General features: G+C 40.5%; 1 protein-coding gene across 1 annotated transcript; it reads right to left on the bottom strand.

The window, feature by feature from the left end:
• Positions 1–3,766: 3,766 nt before the first annotated feature.
• On the bottom strand, positions 3,767–18,904 carry LOC131681079 (uncharacterized). Its single transcript, XM_058961787.1, has 5 exons — positions 18,838–18,904; positions 16,217–16,347; positions 15,896–16,155; positions 4,618–4,732; positions 3,767–3,966 (listed from the first exon to the last, which is right to left on the bottom strand). Exons 1-5 carry the CDS (start codon positions 18,902–18,904, stop codon positions 3,772–3,774), a joined length of 768 nt encoding a protein of 255 aa, XP_058817770.1. The 3' UTR covers positions 3,767–3,771.
• Positions 18,905–20,150: the final 1,246 nt, after the last annotated feature.

The raw sequence follows: 20,150 nt of genomic DNA, 5'->3' as shown, positions 1-20,150 counted from the left end.
TGAAGAACTCTTTGGGTCTGACAGGCTCGTGCGCAGAAGATTCTCAAGGGAGGGGTTTTGATTTGTTTACGATTCTTACGAAAGAAAGGTATGGGAAACCTCAAACTTTGAATATTTTTTCCGAGGGTTAGAGGGCCGTGTCTTGTGTACCAATCCACTCAGTTCAACAAATTGAAGAAATGCTTGTTATCGCGAAGGAATCTTCAACACATACCTCTGACTGCTGGTTCGTTGTAGAATAGGATTGTTTTGTAGCAGTGGAGCCTACTGACCAAACTTAATCCTCTTTTTTTAATTCTATTATTTGACACGGCTCATAGCGGTAGCTTAACGGAGCCGTGGATCGTTTATATGTTTACAATACATGTAAAAATACAAATAAAAATTATTGTAGTAATATTGGAGCTCGTGCGCGCAACTTTTTATTGCGAGCAGAGACCTTCTTTCGCGAGGTCTTTTAGAAAACAGCGTCAGGGGGGTCATTTAATTCTTTCTTGTTTTTCACGTCCCGGTCAAAGCTGGCTTGGTGTCCAGGATCAGATGTACTCCCCTGCTTCTTGCACTTATTGTTGATCAGTGTAAATCCGTTGTCATTGTTACTACATTCGTTGCCGATGTTGCTTACAGTTGCTTTTGTACTTAGGAGGACTTGGGAAGAAGTTTCTCCAAGTATCAGGTGTAACGGATTCTACTTCTCCGTATTGCGACATGCATTTTGCAATTGGCTCAGGAAGGGTACGAGGTGATAGGTCATATAACCTTACATCTATATAATCATTCTCAATATATACGGGAATCTTAATTCCAACGTTGTCACTTTCAACCACGTGTTTTAAGTTGTTCTTCAAAACGAAACGATCGGCTTGTACTAACGTGTTGAATGATATTAACACTACATTGCGAAGATGATGATACTGAAGGTACAAGACTTCCGCAAGCCTAAGTTGCATTTTTGCCTTCAGAAGGTATTCCAAAAAACTCGGTTGTTTAAAACAAAATTTAAACTCAACGACCGCAGCTTTCGGAGTAGAGCTTTTTCGTCAACTTTACGTCACTGTTTCACGCAATCCTCAACCATCCGGGGCCACCGTTAGATACTACTTCGGTATGAAGTGTGCTCTTGGTCTTTTCATTTTCTCATAATAGTTCAAGTTTCCCATTGTTGCTTGTTCACGGTAAAACTGACTTGCTCAGGTCTGCTTCAAATATCGTCTCCTGTTGAGAGACGAAGTATACTTCCTGGCGCTACTAGTTCCTATTTATCTGTGAGCCGATGCTGAGCGTTCAACAGCGGCAATATTTCTCCGGATACTGACGGTCATTGGCGGTGAATTTTTTCAGGAAACGATATTTCATCTACCTTGTGTTTTTTCTCCTCAGCTGACCTACCTTTGCTGTGGAACTAGTCTACTCACAACTATTGCTAATATCGAAATTTGTCGAAACGTAAAGCGATCCGAAGATACCGACCAACTTTACTTTCCTCTTTTTCCAGCCACCCTCGCAAGGTTTCTTCAACGACTTATTTCTACAGTGATCGAACTCAAATGACATGTAACTTGTGAAAACTGCTCGCAGCACAATTTTTTTCCTAAACAGAAAGTTAAGAAAGATTTCAAAGTAATTCACAACCTTCATGGGAGGGTTGAACCCCCAAAAGCCTCCCGCTGCGCATGGGCCTGGGGTCTGATATGTCCTTATGGGCAGTATTTTGGTTCTGATGAGGCAATTTTATATCCGTTTCGGGTTCTTGGAATTGTGATATGTTCTTGTCCTAAAATGAAAACTATTTTATCCAACAGTTCCTCTCTTTTAAATAAATGACCAAGATATTATCTCAAAATAATAATCCTATTCCAGCAAATTCAATAACGTACATACCGCTCAAAATCCCATTCATTTATTTCTTGATTTTCTCACTCATATACTGCTATCTGTGCTGCTATTATAAGCGACTAAGATGGAGGGGACCGGTACTTTTCCGGTTAGCCTTCTATACAGCGGCAGCTTTTCCCACCGATATTAGTATTATTCTGCAGTTCGCTGCAATAATAGACACACCGGAAGGAACGAAGATAAACATAGTTCTAACATTTGTTAGATAGAGCAGAGTAAACCAACTGGAAAAACGTTCCTATTTGCGTTGAACAACAGCATTGGGATTCTGTCAGCTTACGTGCCAAGTGTTAGTGTCTTGTTTCCATTCTAATCAGGAGCAAAAACACCTCCCCTTCCCGATCAGAAACACATAACAGAAATATTTCAAAACTATATCTCGCATTGTTACTTGTTATAAATTTCTGTTATTTTAACTACTAACGGGACCTAACTTATAACACAATATGTTACAAAAATTGTGTTTTGTTATAATCTTGTTATTTCATTCTGATCGGGTTGTGTTGTACATATATAGGAAAAAGAAATGTGCCACACGATGGTGATGGAAAATCTCATATTTATTGCGCGGCAGACGCGGTACACAAAAGGTTGGTTCCAGCAGTCGATTCTTGATCCTAGTTTCTCCGGAGTAAACAGGAGGAAAAAAAATAACCGTCTGTTTATTCCGCGTTGTTACCAGAAAAAAAAAATCAGAAGCAAATGTAGAAATAACTTTTTTTCCGTTGGCTTGGCAGTCCTTCCAATTTTTCCTGGTACTGGAACAAACCAAAAATGTGTCACTCATCTAAATGACTGTTCTGCTTTCGAGGCCTTCGCTTCGCTTTGGTACAGAAACGCTATTCAATGGAGAACTGGTTGCCCAAGTGCACTGTTCAACGTTTTCAGGTATTGTCTCGGATTATTTCGGCGCACATGCTTTGTTGTTTACGCAATTTTTAGTCATTTCAATCACATCCATCTATTGAATGTTATCAAAGAAGGCTTTGGTTTAAAAAAAGCAATGAAGTTTCCTTCTCTCCCAACTCTGTTCCAGGCTGGTTCCGGGAAGGAGGTAGATTTATTTATATTTTTTGGCATCAATCGAGGGTGATAGATATGATGATGATGATGATGATGATGATGATAATGATGATAATCAAATGGGTTGATATTTCTCTTTGTCTGCTTTACGGCTTTATGTTGGCGGCATTATCCGAGTATAATAAATAACAATAATTGAACCGGCTTTGGTTTTTGATTCAGTAAAAAAGTGATTAATTGATAACACGCATCGAAAATGCAGTGTGAAAACATTTATGACAAATTAATATGTGTAATATGAAATTGCTGAGGATCACTAATCTACAGAAATCAATTTAAACACACAGTCTCCAATACTGTTAAGTGATCCACAAACGGTTGCAAAATGTTTGGCTGCGATTCCAACAAAAATGATAAATTCAAAGGCTGCGTCAAGCACTTCAAACTCAACAACCAATACCACCAGTGACCAAGTTACTACCAAGGATGGAGAATTTATAGGTTTAACACACAAGGACATGAAGCTAAGCAGATCACAATCAAGACAGTAACTAAAATGATGATACGGATGTGAACGACAACGAGTGGGACATTAACAATCCCCAAGATGCAGTTGGCGATGAAACGAATGATTCCCCATGGCGAAAAAAGGTCTCCACTCGCACAGCAAGTCGCGCGCAAGCGATCTAACTGGCTCTCGTTAATTAATCGTTTAGTTATTTCTATTTTTTACATTTTGTGAATATTTAAAAGACCCACGGTTCCTTTCATTTTATCCGTATACAGCTAACGAATTGAGCTACTATGCTCAATTCGTTAGTTGTATACGGATAAAATTTTACCTTAGCAATTTCACACAAACTTTTGACCGAACTTTTTACCAGACAGAGCCGCAAAAAAATCACCCATATCTTTTTCTCCGCCTAGACCAAAGTCGAGAAAACGCGCCCGATTAGCAGCTAACAGATTGTCTATAGCATTCAAGTTTTTCTCAACAGCCAGCAGAATCTTCGTATGATGTGCCATCACTTCCAAAATAGGGCAGATCTAGAAAGAAAAATCACCCCAGATTAGAGAAATTGTTGAAAAGTTGTGGTTCGGGAGCAAACAAAAAGTTTCGTTTATAGAAATTATGAATAGTCTTAATATTATATTAGTTTTAAAAGTGCTTAATTTAAACTCAACTTGAATATTGCTCAGATAATTTCATAAAAGCTCTTGAAAAAATCATCATTTTGGCTACATCGTGGCCAACTCTTATTGCGTTTACTCTTTGGGCCTAGAGGCAGAAATACCGTGCGACCATGATAAGATCAACGTTTTATTTCACCCCACTTAACACTCTTAATTGAAACTTAATTCTCATTTACAGTCGTCGGTGCTCCTACATTAATAACAGTTTTTTTTCTGCCCCAGATAAAAAAAAACTTTTATGCAAAACCTCGTTCCAGCTGTTGTGCAATCTAAATCTCATCCCAAGTTGAATCTTTCATCTTGTCGCTTACCCCTTTTTCAGTCTTCCTTCACTCACACAATGGAAAACGTAAGTTAATAAAACAAGATAAATGAAAAGTCAGAAGTTGGTTCACTTTTGAACGGAGGCTAATTAAGTCGCTTACCGTACGCTAAAAATGATTACCCTAGAGATGTGAAAGCCGAGAATCAAACAAAAAAATGAGAACCGAAGCAATTACGTACCTTTTCGCAGCTGCTTCGGTGGTCATCAATCTCCTGGTTTAGCTGGGTGATTTGTGGAAGCAGGTCACGTTCCAGGCTCCCCATCCAGCAGGGTAGTCGTGATAAAGTGTGATAGCTGTGAGATGAAATGAATAAAAAGTTGAGAGGATAAACGTCGAAGACCAACAAGAATTTTTGTAAAACCGAAACATTCATTGAGTGACATTTCTTTGTAAGCTGGTAAACTGGCGTCCCATGTTCTATGGGATTCCCTAAATACATAGGACAATTATGTGTAGAACGGCAGCAAACTGTTATATTACTAATTCTAATGATAATAAGTAGGCACACATAGCCTAGGACATAGTTTTATTCAGACATGAAGGTAACGATTCAGTATTTATCAAAGACGCGTTTAGGGAGCATTGCAGTTGAGTATAACGGGGCAAGGTAATCATTTGCATGTCATTTACAATTACTGTCATGGTTGCTGTAGCTTGTGAAAGTTAATGTTAAGCAGCCCCTGGGTACACCAGCAGAATTATTATCAATGAACCAATTATTGATCAATATATTGATCGTGTAAAGCCATTTTGAAAATATTGATCCTGTAAAATTCAAATAAGATTGACGTATTGATTAGGGTTCGCAGTACCGACCCTTTTTAACGAGACCCGGTATTACGGTACTGAAGCCCTCAGTACCGGTAAAGTACCGGCACTCGTACATTTTTTAAAAAAATGGAAAAAGTTTCAAAGTGAAATTGAATGCTCAAACTGATGACCTTATTCTCAGATGATTGATTTGTGCTGATCTAAAAAAACATGTTTATTGTTTTAGTTGATTCGGAATGGCGTGACTCATTTCAGCAGAAAATATTTTTCGTATGCGGCATCGGATCAAAATCGCTTTTCGTTCTTTTATAAATAAAGGTTTAAGAGCAAACCAAAGACATGACTTAGACCATAGTTAATACGCACCACCCAGTGAATAATGGAAACCAATCAGAATGTCGCTAATAAAAAAATCATAGCAAATTTTTACGTCTCTTACTCTAGATGAGAATATTTTGAATTTTAGTACAAGATCGTTAAAATTTAATTTGGACAAAATAAAGCAGGAATTTAAACATACCGTTCCAGTACAACGGGAGCTAGTAATGTTTAACTTATAGAAGGTAATTAATATAATTAAAAGTCATCTAGCACACCGATAGTTTTAAACAGGTCCACCTAGAGCAATGTTTTTCAACCGGGGGTGAATTCACCCCCAGGGGTACGACAGGTTATGAATTATTCCGGGTAAATTTCGACTCATGATCCTAATATTTCCATCGAATTATTGTCTCTATATTATAGAGTTAATAATTCGATGGAAATATTAGGATAACAAGTTGAAATTTACCCGGAATAATTCAAAATCTGACGTACCCCTGGGGGTGAATTCACCCCCGGTTGAAAAACACTGACCTAGAGAGTCCAAATATTTTTCATAAAAAAATTATATGGTACCGAAAATACCAGTACTGGCTTTTATTCACTACCGGTATTACAGTACCAAAAGTGGGTCGGTATTCCCGGGATTTTCGGTACCTGTATTACCGGTACCACAACCCTAATCAGTGCGCACGTTTGCCCCATACTATGCGCACTCTTGCCCCGACCATGGGGCAAAAGTGCGTACACTCAAGTTTTTTTTACGCGGTTTTTTTTGCGCGGTATTTTTTTACGCGGTTTTTTTTACGCGGATTTTGAAATTTACGCGGTTTTCATTTACGCGGATTTTGAAATTTACGCGGTTTTCATTTACGCGGTTTTTGAAATTTACGCGGTTTTCATTTACGCGGATTTTGGAATTTACGCGGTACCCATCAATGAGGTTCCCTTTATCGCGGATTCTTAAATTTAAGTGGTCTTCATTTACGCGGATTTTGAAATTTACGCGGTTTTCATTTACGCGGATTTTGAAATTTACGCGGTTTTCATTTACGCGGTTTTCATTTACGCGGCTCGTATCCCCCGCGTAAAAAAACCTGAGTGTATTCATAAGTTCATAATAACTATTTCTCGGATTACAAGCAAAACCAAGAGATATCTAGTATTACGTTTTGAAGATGTGTGCCCCACCTTACTTTATTGTTTTGCCTTAAACAAATGGTCTTGCTTGAAACTTAAATCGCATTTTTCTCGACTGGATAATTTGTAACATGGGACAGATGTGATTGGAACGGCAGTAGGGTGATTTTGTACTTTTAAAGTAGTTCTAAACAAATACAACACAAAACAAATGTTTGAATGTCATACGTCTCCCAACCTTTAAACGGAGCAGGTCATTATACTTCACAGTGGTGTTCGGTGTGTAAGTTTCAGTGAGTGTAGCTCATCCTTTGTTCGTTCGTTAGCTGCCGTTCTGCTGGTGCCGGTGGCAAGTCCAGTGTATTGTTTTTGCTGGTGCGAAACAATCGACGTTACTGCAGATAAGTTTTGTTTGTTTTTTTCCCTCGTTTGCTTTTTTTCCTCTTTCCTTCTTTTACTCTACCTTGTAATCAAATAATAAGACATATCCCCGTTTATATAACGCTCTGCCCTCGTGCTTAAATGGCCGAGGACGAAATACCATATGATGTTATAATGGAAGTCCCTGATCCCCCTAACACTCGCATTGCTTCCCGTATAAAGCAGTACCCACAAGGTTCCTCTGGGCCATGGGTGGTATATTTTCGGACCGGAGAGAAACCGGTTAATATGTTAAAATTTTCTCGGGATCTGACTGCTGACTACCCGGCCGTAACTCAGATAACACGTGTTCGGGCAAACAAGATACGTGTTCTAGTGAATGTCTTCCCCAGGGCTCATGTCTAAGTCCCCTGCTCTACAATTTTTACGTGAATGACATTGACGATTGTCTTGCCAATTCATGCACCCTAAGGCAACTTGCAGTGGCGTAGCCAGAAACATTTTTGAAGCCCCTCCTTGCAGCGATCGAATCCTTTGATGGCTAAGGTCACCGATTCGATCACTGTTCTACAGTGGAACAGCAGAAGTATCCTCCCGAAAATCGATTCCTTTGCGACAATTTCAACATTTTAAACACGGGATAAATGACCCGGATTCCTACACCACCAGCATGCGCAAGCGCGTTGGACTTATCGCTATGCTCGACATCGCTACAGTTAGATTGCATGTGAAAGGTGATCCCCGATCCCCACGGTAGCGATCATTTGCCATCAGAAACAATCAATGTCTCGTACGACCTCACACGGAACATTGATTGGAAGAGTTACGCGACCGCGATATCCGTTAAAATCGAATCCACTCAAGAGCTTCCTCCGGAGGAAGAGTACTGGTTTTAAGGCTGGCTTGATTCTCGACGGCGCGAATCAAGCTCAGACTAAACCAGTACCCAGCGCGAATACCCATGGACGGTCTCCCACCCCGTGGTGGGATAAAGAGTGCTCAGAGCTGTACGCGGAAAAGTCCACTGCATATAAGGCCTTCCGGGAAGACGGGTCACCCGCTAGCTATCAACAGTACGCGTCGTTAGAAAGGCGAATGAAGAGTCTAATGAAAACGCAGTTATTGGCGCCGGTTCGTCGACGGGTTAACGAGAGAAACAGCGATGAGCACTCTTTGGGGTACGGCTCGACGTATGCGTTACCGAAACAGTACTGACGAGCAGTGCAGTAAAATTTCATTTCATTCAATCGAAACTGAATGAACGCAGTCAATCAGTCGTCTACGGTAGCATTCATATTCATTTAACGCATCAGTTGCTGTTGATCTGAAGCTCAGTTCGTGGCACTTCACTCATCGATGCTTTCAAATGAGTTGCAATTCATATTCAACCTCCTTCGTTTGATCCTCCTCTGGTTTTCTGGTGGTAGAAACTAAACAGGCAAAAACGTCAAATGACCAGAACCTGTTATTCAATTGACAGTGAACTCTGAGTGACTCAAACGAAGACGGCAGCAGAACTCAATTGATATAGTGGTGGTATGCTTACAGTGAAAGACTCGCAGTTTCACTTGAAACGAATATTTTCGTTTGAAATTGATATTTTACCGCACTGCTGACGAGAACGTGGAATATTCAAACCGTTGGATATTCGCTTTCGCAAACACCGTTTTCGATGGTGGAGTTCTCACTTGCTCTTTTATCATGCAACAATAACGCCCCAGGGTTAGACAGAATCAAATTCAACTTGCTGAAGAATCTGCCTGACACTGCAAAAAGGCGCTTGTTGAATTTATTCAACAAGTTTCTTGAGGGTAACATTGTCCCTCATGACTGGAGGCAAGTGAAGATCATCGCCATCCAAAAACCAGGAAAACCAACCTCCGACCACAACTCGTATCGACCGATTGCAATGCTGTCCTGTATTCGGAAGTTGTTCGAGAAAATGATCTTGTTTCGCCACGACAATTGGGTTGAAGCAAATGGCTTACTGTCAGATACACAATTTGGCTTCCGCAAAGGCAAAGGGACGAACGATTGCCTTGCGTTGCTTTCTACAGAAATCCAAATGGCCTATGCTAACAAAGAGCAGATGGCATCAGTCTTCTTGGATATTAAGGGGGCTTTTGACTCAGTTTCTATAAACATTCTGTCAGAGAAGCTGCATCAGCATGGTCTTTCACCAATTTTAAATAACTTTTTGCTAAACCTGTTGTCTGAAAAGCACATGCACTTTTCGCATGGTAATCTAACAACATCGCCATTTAGCTACATGGGTCTTCCCCAGGGCTCATGTCTAAGTCCCCTGCTCTACAATTTTTACGTGAATGACATTGACGATTGTCTTGCCAATTCATGCACGCTAAGGCAACTTGCAGACGACGGGGTGGTCTCTATTACAGGGCCCAAAGCTTGCAAGGACCATTACAAGATACCTTGGACAATTTGTCTGCTTGGGCTCTTCAGCTGAGTGAGCCTGCGCAACTCCAGTTTCTATTAATGGGTGTAACGATCAATCAGGTCTTCACATTCAAATATCTCAGGGTCTGGTTCGACTCTAAAGGTACCTGGGGATGTCACATTAGGTATCTGAAACAGAAATGCCAACAAAGGATCAATTTTCTCCGAGCAATAACTGGAACATGGTGGGGTGCCCACCCAGGAGACCTGATCAGGTTATACCAAACAACGATATTGTCGGTGATGGAATACGGGTGTTTCTGTTTCCGCTCCGCTGCGAACATACACTTCATCAAACTGGAGAGAATCCACTATCGTTGCTTGCGCATTGCCTTGGGTTGCATGCACTCGACCCATACGATGAGTCTCGAAGACCTGGCGGGCGTTCTTCCGCTAAAAAATCGATTTTGGGAACTCTCATATCGATTGCTCATCCGATGCGACATTCTGAACCCGTTGGTGATTGAAAACTTCGAGAAGCTCGTCGAGCTTAATTCTCAAATCCGATTTATGGCCTTGTACTTCGACTACATGGCACAGAGCATTAATCCTTCTTCATATACTCCCAACCGTGTTCGTTTCCTTCTTCTGATTCTACTGTATTCTTAGACACATCCATGAAGGAAGAGATTCGTGGAATCTCGGACCATATACGCCCGCAAGTGATCCCCATTATACTTTATAATAAATTCCGAGAAGTCGACTGTGACAAAATGTTCTATACTGACGGATCAATTCTCGATGGGTCCACTGGCTTCGGTATCTTCAACAGTACTATCACCGCTTCATTCAAGCTCAATGATCCCGCTTTAGTTTACGTCGCAGAGTTAGCTGCAATTCAGTACACCCTTGGGATCATCGACACTCTGCCCACAGATCACTACTTCATCATTTCGGACAGCCTCAGCTCTATCGAGGCTCTTCGTTCGATGAAGCCCAAAAAACCAATTCCCATATTTCCTGGGGAAGATACGGGAGTCCTTGTGTACGTTATCTGAAAAATCTTATCAGATTACCTTTGGTTGGGTCCCCTCTCATTACTCTATCCCGGGCAATGTCGTCAGAGGACGCTCAACAGTTGGCAAACCTCGTGGAGCAATGGTGAACTTGGACGATGGCTACATTCCATTATCCCAAAGGTATCAACGAAGCCTTGGTTCAGGAGGATGGATGTGGGTCGGGATTTTATTCGTGTAATGTCCCGACTTATGTCCAATCACTACACCTTGGATGCGCATTTGCGGCGTATTAGGCTTGCGGAGAGTAGTCTGTGCGCTTGTGACGAGGGCTATCACGACATCGAGCACGTTGTCTGAGTATGCGCCGGGTATTTGGACGCCAGGTCTCAGTTAAAGGATTCCCTTCGGGTCCGAGGTAGACCACCCAATGTTCCAGTCCGAGATATGTTGGCAAATCGTGATTTCCCCTATATGTCCCTTATTTATACTTTCATAAAAACGGTAAATATCCCAATTTAGCCCCTCTCTTTTTATTTCTTGTTTTTAGAAGTTTCCTCCTGCCTTGTGGAACCGATCAGCTCCAGACTGCCACTATGTAACCGCCGTCACACTTACCACTACGGAAACTGAAGCGAGAGCGACGCGGGTCCGAAGAATACCATCCGACCTACTAGACTGAGGCGCTAATTTGTTTCGCTGATCTCCCGTTTGCCCGAAAGTTGCAAGTTTTGCTCTTCTGTCCCGGTCACTATCTACGCCTTCTCTCCCCTGTCCTTGATACAACTGCTTCTACACCGGTTTTGGAAATAAGCCCCCCTCTCAATATCTTGACCAAGCATAAGTCTCCGCTAAAAAAGTTCAAATTTGTGTTCTGTATTCCTAGTTTTAAGATAGTTGTAATTTTACATCTTTGTTAAAACTATTGTCCATCTTGTAAATAGAATTGTATCCCTAGTTTTAAAACACCGGTGAAATTTTTCATAAATATTTGTTCCCCCTTTTGTGTACCAAACTATATTGTGGCTTTAGGCGTTCACATATGTCGTGTGAACTGTTTGGAATTTTTTGTGTCTAACTAGTGCTAATTTGGGTACTAGTTTTAGATACATCGTCTAACTAGACACCCAGATGGTGGTAGTTACTGATGAAATGAATTCGAAACACAAAAAAGCAAAACTTAATTCAAACTATATTGTTAGTTTTAAGATAACTGTAAATATTTCCTAAAAAACTATTACTATTGAATTCCTTGTTTTAAAATTTTTCATAAAAAAAATCTTTTGCCCCCTCTCTTGTATATAGAATCTTATTTCTAGTCTTAAGATAGCTGTAAAATTTTATCCTTTATAAAAAAAAATATTTCAACATTGTAACCTCCTAGTTTTAAAATATCCAAAACGTAAAAACAAAAAAAAAAATGGCACCGCCAAGCTAACGCATTTGTGTCTGTCAAATAAACGAAATGAATAAAAAAAGGGAACCGTTACTATTATTCTCTCAAGATGACTGAGTCTCGACAACAAAATGTGATTCTTCGGGCTAACACGGTGGCCATTCCGCATAAGACCGAGTATTGGTGATGTGGAACATTTGCTGAAGGAGAAAATGCAGCTTCGGTTTTCAGACGTCAATTTCATTCAGTTGGAGCACGACAGACACGCGGTGCTGATAACGTTCAACAAATTCGCCCAGGGAAAAAGATTCATTTCGCAAAACAACTTGAAACACGTTCTGGATTGTGACACCGCAAAAATCAAGGTCCCTGTGTATATGGATAACGGAAACGTGGAAGTTAAATTACATGATTTTGCACCACGTACTTGCAAAGTGGCCATTAAAAGATTCATGTCGTATTTCGGAAAGTGGAATCAATTACGGAGGATACGTGGAGGAACTACTTTCCAGGTATTTCAAATGGTGTTTTTGTGGTGAGAATGCGGGTAGACCAACCCATTCCCTCCTACCTTACCCTACAGTACACAACAGAAGGGGGTGATACCATTATACAGCGAACTCTATGTACATAGCAAGGACAAACTAACAGGTGCCAGTTCTGTGAACAAACGGCACATTATGGACAACCCTGCCCAGAAACCGCTAAGAAAAGCTCATCTACAGAAAGAAAAACCAACACTGCCAACACAAACGGTTGCCAAATTTGTGGCTGCTGTTCAAGCAATAATGACAACTGCGAAAGCGGCGTCAGGTACCACAAACTCAACAGCTAAATCTAGCAACGAGGGAGCTACTAGCAATGACGGAGGGCTCACGGTCGTGACCCGAAAGGGAAAGAAGTTAGGAACAACACATGATCGCGAACATCAAGGCAGTAACCCCGATGATGACCTGGACATGTGCGAAGACGACAGAGATACAAATGACCCCCATGATACAGTTGACGTGAATGCAAAGATTTCCCCAACACGAAAACGGATCTCCGCGCGCAATGGCAGGTCGCGCGTACGGGATCGATCTTAGCATTAATTGTTTATTATTTTTATTGTTTACATCATGTAAATATGTAAAAGACCCACGGTTTCGTGAAGCTAACGCCTTGAGCCGTGCCAAATAAACGAATTAAAAAAAAAATTGTAGATACAGGGAAAGGTTGACGAGGTTCTATTGTGAATGAAAGGGGAAAATGTATTATACTTGGACATCAATAGTTTTCAAAACGGTGTAGATAATAAAAATGTAGGGGTGGTTACGGTTTGCCAGGACGTCCCGGACTGGCACATAGGGTGATCTACCTCGGGCCCGAAGGGAATCTATTAGTTGGGACCTGGCAACACGGAATTCTGCGCACAGCCAAACAACATGCTCGATGTCGTGATAGCCGTTCTCACAAACACAATGATTACTGTCAGCAAGCCCTATACGACGGAGCTGTGTCGAAAAATACAGTTGGAGCAGATGTATCTAAGAGATGAGCACGGTTAACGTTATACGAAGATGAATTGATGTTCTGTAGCGTGAGACCTCAGGAAGTCTAGGAATCATTTTAGAGGTTTTTGTGTTGATTTGTCCATTCACAATCCCTAATGTGATAAAGAAATGAAAATTTGTCACATGCGCAGATCGCTTGCCAAACAAGGATTGTGTACCGAATTTCGACATCTTCTTCCACTTTCTGTAGAGCTTCCTTGTGCAAATTTTGCCACCTTGTTAGTCTCCTGCTTGGTGCCTTTCGAACTTTCTATACGTGTATAGAAAACATTTCATTGTTTTTGCTCAAAATGAATTGAAACTTGAATCGAAATGTTGGATTGCCGTTTACTTTTACTAATATCTCAGCAAACAAAATTGTTTGCCGCGATCTCAGCTGTTGAGACTTCTGCAAAAGATACAAATAAAGCTGAGATTCAACAGAAAAAATTAAGTGTGCAAGAGAAGATAAGGAAGAAAACAGAAGCGGAATCAATGCGCAGTTTTAATTGTATCACTGACGACTTAGCACGCGTTGTTAGAAGCATGACATATTGGAAATCAGCCCGCAAAAAAACTGATCCGAATGTAAACGCATCTACTTCTACCCACTATACAATTCACTAACGATTAGAGATATCGAACTAGCTCACAGTTTTAGCAATACTCCCACGGCCGACTGTTTGGAGTTTAAATTGCTATAGTTTAGGGAATAAGTAAATCACTATCGATGGCCGGCTATTCAGAGTTTAAACACAAAAAAAAACGAGAAAAACATAACTAAATGTCTTTTTGTTCTGAGTATTCGTATACTTGGAGACTAACCATCCTATCGCATAAAAACATTCATTTCGTGGTCGCATTGCCTTGCGAATCCTAGACCTATACCTGTTCTTCCACCCAACTCCGTAATACCTATGGAAGTATCGCTAAGTATCGGTGAAGATGGTCGTGGCCGGCAATAACGATTCTCATGCTATTGGTTTACTGAACTCAAAAGAGATAAAGTTCATTCCCGATCGTTTATCTCACAAGTAAGATGAGCTAAACTGCCTGTAGGTAACATGATAATCGTTAGTATGCAATCTACGAATAGCACCGTGCTTCGAATTGCGGCCAAGGGCTGTGTTGGTGATGGTACAACATATAAACAAACAAATAAACAAAGTAAAAGGAACCAGATTCCTTGTGGCTATGAATGAATCGTGCGGACAACATGTAGCTTTAAGATAACCTTGTACACATTTTTCCGGCTAAATTAAGTTTCAAGAAAACTCCAGCGTTATCAGATAGTAAATTGAAAGCCTCAAATAGTAAGTTCGGTGAAGGAACAACGGCAACCGCAATTATAAGGTACTTATGAACATAAATTAGACGCGTCTGGGAGAGAGATGAAGTATCCAGTGCGGCGATGAATCACAGTCGCAAATCTTTTAGCTACTTTCTCCTCGTCGATATACTAGGTTTATTCCAGTACACGCTTCTTGCTTTCAGTTGCTTTGGAGCAGACAGGAACAAAAAAAACTTGCTTATTTTTACCAGAAGAAGATAAAAAAGAAGTAGCTAATATACAGAAACGATTTTGCCGCCCCTGTTTGCTTCGGTGTACTCCTGGTACCGGAAGCAAACCTGCTATCTACTTTCGGTAGTAGATTGGTATAACACCGGTAAGATTAGTGTGTTGAAAAAGGGTTTGTATTTTTGCTTATGTAGTGGATGGTGGATGGAAGTGCGATAGAATTGCTTTTTTGTATATTGGCCTTAGAAGGAAAAGCCTTTCTGTCCTTGAATTAATTGAAATGTACCTTTTCATTCACCAAGCTAGCCAAGAGCGCTCACATGTATGGCATGAATTGAGCCAAAGCAAAGGCAACAGTGATATCATAGAGAACAGACGTCCATCTCGAGCGTTTGAGTTGTAGGAAAGCTAACACCATCAGGTAAGTAGGATACTGCGTCAGGTGCGCTGCTGAGTTCAACTGAATGAACAGCGGATTTTAGATAGGAATATACCGGTTAGGCATGGAGCAGGTGTGCGTTTAAATATTTACACAAGTACTTTAAACTTATTTGTTTGGACGCGGAAGTCTGTTTTCTGTGGTGATATTAAATACACTCGACCTTGTTGTGCCCGGTGAAGATAAAAATAGAACGAAAAGAAGGGTGTCTGGCGGAACGAGTAATGTGTTCACCTTGCTAGTGAGACGGATAAGAACGCGTGATAGGAGTTTTCCTAGATGTGGAATTCGCGACGTGTGGAAAATGGAGTTTTACGTATCTCGTTAAGTTAGACCGGATTAAGTGACATTTTAATGATGTCGAAAAAAATAAGTTTGAATCGCTGCATTTTTTACGTTACCATTCGAAATTATTTGTCGCCGTAATTATGGCGTGTGTGCAATGCTATCATTATCCTCCTGTTCAGAATACACTACTTAATCCGTTCCGACTTAATTCCGACCAATTCTGATTCCGGACAAAAATAAAAATTAAAACACTCACAATTTCCTCCGTTCGGCGACCACACCTGTCATCGGAAATCGAATGCCGGCGTTTCTGCAGAACATATTCCCATCCCAGAGTACCGGCGATAAAGTTCCCCTACCGATGATGCCCGGTGGAAACACTTGCACGAGGAAACGCTCCAGCGCACTGATTGATTGCTCCAGCTCGTCCAGTTGCCGATTCAACACCCCGTCCAGCAGTTCCAATGCTGATTGATCATTTCGAACGCTTTCCAGATGCTGCTGCAGGGCTGTACACTTGGAGAACGCAGCGAGAAATATAAAAATATATAGGTATATATAGGTTTTGACAGGTAACCGCATCGTTTCGTTTGACGACTTCCGACTGACGGATGAATGTCGGTTCAAGGTCCACGCCAAGCTCGGTCAGCAACGCCTCTGCCAGATGGTCCAGTTCGGAGAAGCTCATCAGGCCGATATCGCTTTTTACTGAAATAGGGAGAAAATAATTTGAAATTTGTTCGCAAGATGGAGGACGGTCGAAAATATTTAATTAGCACTGAGTATAATGGACTCGCCTACTTTTGGGCTGCAATTTTGCATATAAACAAACGATGCCTCGAGGGAAAACAAACTGCACGAAAAGCAATCAACGGGCTTTCATTATAGCAGCATTGTTTCCCAAAAAACTTCGAAGTTGAAAAGGTTTTAAGTCCGCGTGTGGTACAGTATAGGTCATTGAAGAAATGAGTCGAGATAAAACGAAAGACGCAAGTTCACTATTTTGATTTTCAATTGCAATCCGAATAGCAAGTATAAGTAATTGGATATTCTTTCTTAGAATTTGTTCGAACCTACGAAGTTTTTCCTTTAACTTGTCTACAGGTTTGTAAACCAACTTCTAACTGAATATATTGAATTTTTAACTGTAATGATTCAAACAAACTTGCAAACTTTTTCACGATCCTCCGCCTACTAGATGCTTTGAACCAACAGTTTCCAGGAATCTAGTCTGTCATCAAACCTACACTAGAGAGAAAGAAACCAAAATCAACCAAAAACAAAAAAAAAAGAAATGCTTTTAGGTGAATGTAAAACTTTTGTTTTCGGTCAGAATGGAATTGATGTACACCGATGTTTCGTTCAATGGTAATGTCAATATACCGACGACGCCACACGTACGAGAACGTGCCCACGAGTAATGCCGTCTGTGGCTGGTTTTACCAGACTAAAATTTTCACCACATTCGATTTAACAGGACGTGACCTGGGCAAGAGGATATTATTTATATTCGCCGGGTGTGGTTTGTGCGACTTGTTTTTGAGGGTTTGTCGTTCGTGATTTGCTACTGCTACTTTCGATATTGTATTATTATATGTCATATGACGTGGAAAACGTGACACAGTGACTCCAAAAAGCCAAATCACTGGAACGGAAGGTATCAGAACGGTATACTGTAACGAATTGCATCGCAAGTATCGCAAGAAATCATCTTCCTCGAAAATGCTGAAGACAGCGACAAGTAAAATAATGGAAAATTGAGATATTTTCCCTCATTATTAAACGTACCTTTTTCTTGCACTCCAAAGGGGATGAAACTTTGGCTGGAAGTATAATGTAACTCTTGTTTCTTTCTTGTTCACGGAAAAAGTGCTCTTACGTCGAAGAAAGCATTATGCTTTTTTTTCGCAGAATCCAAGTAATCTTCTTATATTCACTTGTTCAAACAACCAAGCGTCTCCGTCTCACATTGGTTCGATGGGAACGCAAGTGTTTTGTTGTTGTTGTTACTACCTTGTTGCTGTTTGTTGCTTCAACGATTCTCATATTTAAAATGCGAGCGGTGGGTAATTTGAATGCACATAAAATAAGGTTAATGGGGGGGGCCTTTCTGAAAAACATAACCATAAGCATGGCAAATAGCAGACAGTTAAATCCATGTACAGTCGGGTCTCTACACGATATTTCTATTATGCCGATATCCAGTCTCATCAGCAGCGCCATTCGAGCTTTCTCTACTCAACCTAATCTCTAATGTGGTATCGGGCCTTTGCTTGTATGTACTCTAGACCAGAAACGTGACCGAATGGTGTATGCGGAGAATAGGATTTTTTTTATGAAGGGGTAAACCTCAATAAAAGTGGTAACAACAGAAGTGAAAATCTGTGGTAGGATGGCAATATTGTTTCGCATGTGCACGACAGAAACCTTCCAAATGGTTATCGATCGATATGATGCTGATTCTTTTGTTTATTGTCATCGAAGCTCAATCGTGTAAGACATGAAAAAAGTGTATCCATTGTAGCGTAGATCAGTGGATATTAATGCTTTTGGGCCCAACTTATTCCTAGAATAAAGAGCGTCCTCGTGGTCAGTCGGATTTCCTACTACGCGAATAACTGGGAGCGTGAAAAAGGAATCCGCTTATGGGATTTCTACTAATTGGAGCTGTGGTCGAATATTTTGTCTGCGTTCGCGTTTAGCGCCATACTTTCTTTGGCAGAGTTGTTGTGCTTACCTACATACAGGGGCACGAAGAGTGACATAACCTCAAAAATAAATGTTTTGTAATAATTTTGCAATTTTTTTTTATTTTTTCCTCAATTTGAATAAAATCATCTCCATATTTTACGACAATCGGATGAAAAATGACTTTTAACCTGTCGTTGAAGCAAGTGCTGGCGAGAATTTCTGTTCAATTTAATTCATTGAGTTTTTTGTGCAGAAATCATTTTCGTTTGTTTTGCATCAAGAAAAAGCAATTGACAAATTGTATTTCATATCAATAAACTATAATTAGATGTCTTACAATTTTTGAGATAGTTTCCCATGGACCACTTATCATTGATCTAACTCAAAATTTAGTGTAGTTTGAAGAGATACAGGTCTCATCTTGCGCATTTTTGCGCCAGTGTTTCTATATCCATGTTTTTGAAAATACCCATATGGAGACGCCCTGTAGCTCATCATTCTTCTTACAAATTGGTTGCCTGAACAGCATCATATTACTGACAAATTTGCGGTTTGTACTAGTTTTGTCAACCATTTCTGCTATCCTTTGTTATTGGCTACTATTATAAACGCGTATATTAACCATTTAACGAATAAAATTTCAAAACTGATAGCTGGGAGGATTCAACAACCCAAAATTAGTTAAAACCCCAATTTTTAGTCACATAAAGATATTTTTGTAATTTTGCCACAACTTTATATGAAGCTGTGCTACACTTCGGAGCAGTTATATATCCAAATAATTGAGAACTGTGCCGCCAGGGGTGCTATAAAAGTGAGTAAATAAATCAACCCTCTCGTTGTTGCTGCGGTTAACATTGAATGAGTTTAACATGAAATATATCGAAACATTGATTCAGTAGGTCCAAGCTTTCATCGTGACCACACGTCAAAGCAACAAGTAGTATATATTGCCTTTGTCTTTATAGTTCTTTGTCCCACTTCGGTGCGGAAAAGTTTCTTTTTTTTTCGTCATTCTTACTGACGACAGTTAAACAAATCAAGACAATGGAATCCGTAAGATCCCGTGAAAATGCGTTTAAAGTTGACTTTAGCAACCTTCCTAAGCGCGCCACTTTCGAGGAAATCCACACATTCGTCCATGAGAGGATTGGACTCAATATCGACCAAGTAAAGTGTCTCCAGATGAATCATGCACAAAATTGCGCGCACTTTAAGTGCATTTGTCTCAAAACGGTCAAAGATGCTATGGATCAACATAGCGAACGTCATGAACTAGAGTTCAACAAGATCAAATATAAGGTACGACTAGTGATGGATGATGAAGAAGTTGAAGTTAAGCTTCACGATCTGTCCGAAAACATCTGGAACAGTGAGATTGCAGCATTCCTCATGCAATATGGAGACGTCATTTCGATCAAGGAACAAATTTGGGGTGAGAGTTTTGCTTTCAAGGGAGTCTCGTCAGGTGATCGTATCGCAAAGATGGTTCTTAGAATCATATAAAGTCATTTGTGACCATCGAAGGAGAGCAGACGTTGATTACATATCGTAATCAGCCTCAAACATGCAACCATTGCACAAATCTATCACATCCGGGTTTGACCTGTGTCGAAAACAAAAGACTGCGTGGACAAAAGGAAGACCTTAACAAAAGATTGTTGACAGCGAGGAACAATCCGATCAGCTTTGCACAGGTTCTCAAAGCCCCTAAGAACTCTCTTCTACCCCAATTTGCGTCAACGAATCTGATGCAAATAAACGAAAGTGCACGGCGTTCGGCTCAGCCAGGAAACAATACAGCATCATCTAACTCAACA

This window comes from Topomyia yanbarensis, chromosome 2, assembly GCF_030247195.1.
Source record: "Topomyia yanbarensis strain Yona2022 chromosome 2, ASM3024719v1, whole genome shotgun sequence".
Taxonomy (NCBI): domain Eukaryota; kingdom Metazoa; phylum Arthropoda; class Insecta; order Diptera; family Culicidae; genus Topomyia; species Topomyia yanbarensis.
Note: the sequence above shows the minus strand (reverse complement) of the source record. Positions and strands in the feature narration are given on the sequence as shown.

What these genes read in the sequence shown, in the direction of transcription:
- LOC131681079 (XM_058961787.1), bottom strand. Translation starts at nt 18,904, where the DNA reads ATGGTTGACAAAACTAGTACAAACCGCAAATTTGTCAGTAATATGATG. An exon ending in TCGTCAAACGAAACGATGCG is followed by an intron (nt 16,156 to 16,216) that starts GTTACCTGTCAA and finishes GCGTTCTCCAAG; the next exon opens with TGTACAGCCCTGCAGCAGCA. An exon ending in GTCGCCGAACGGAGGAAATT is followed by an intron (nt 4,733 to 15,895) that starts GTGAGTGTTTTA and finishes TTCATCTCACAG; the next exon opens with CTATCACACTTTATCACGAC.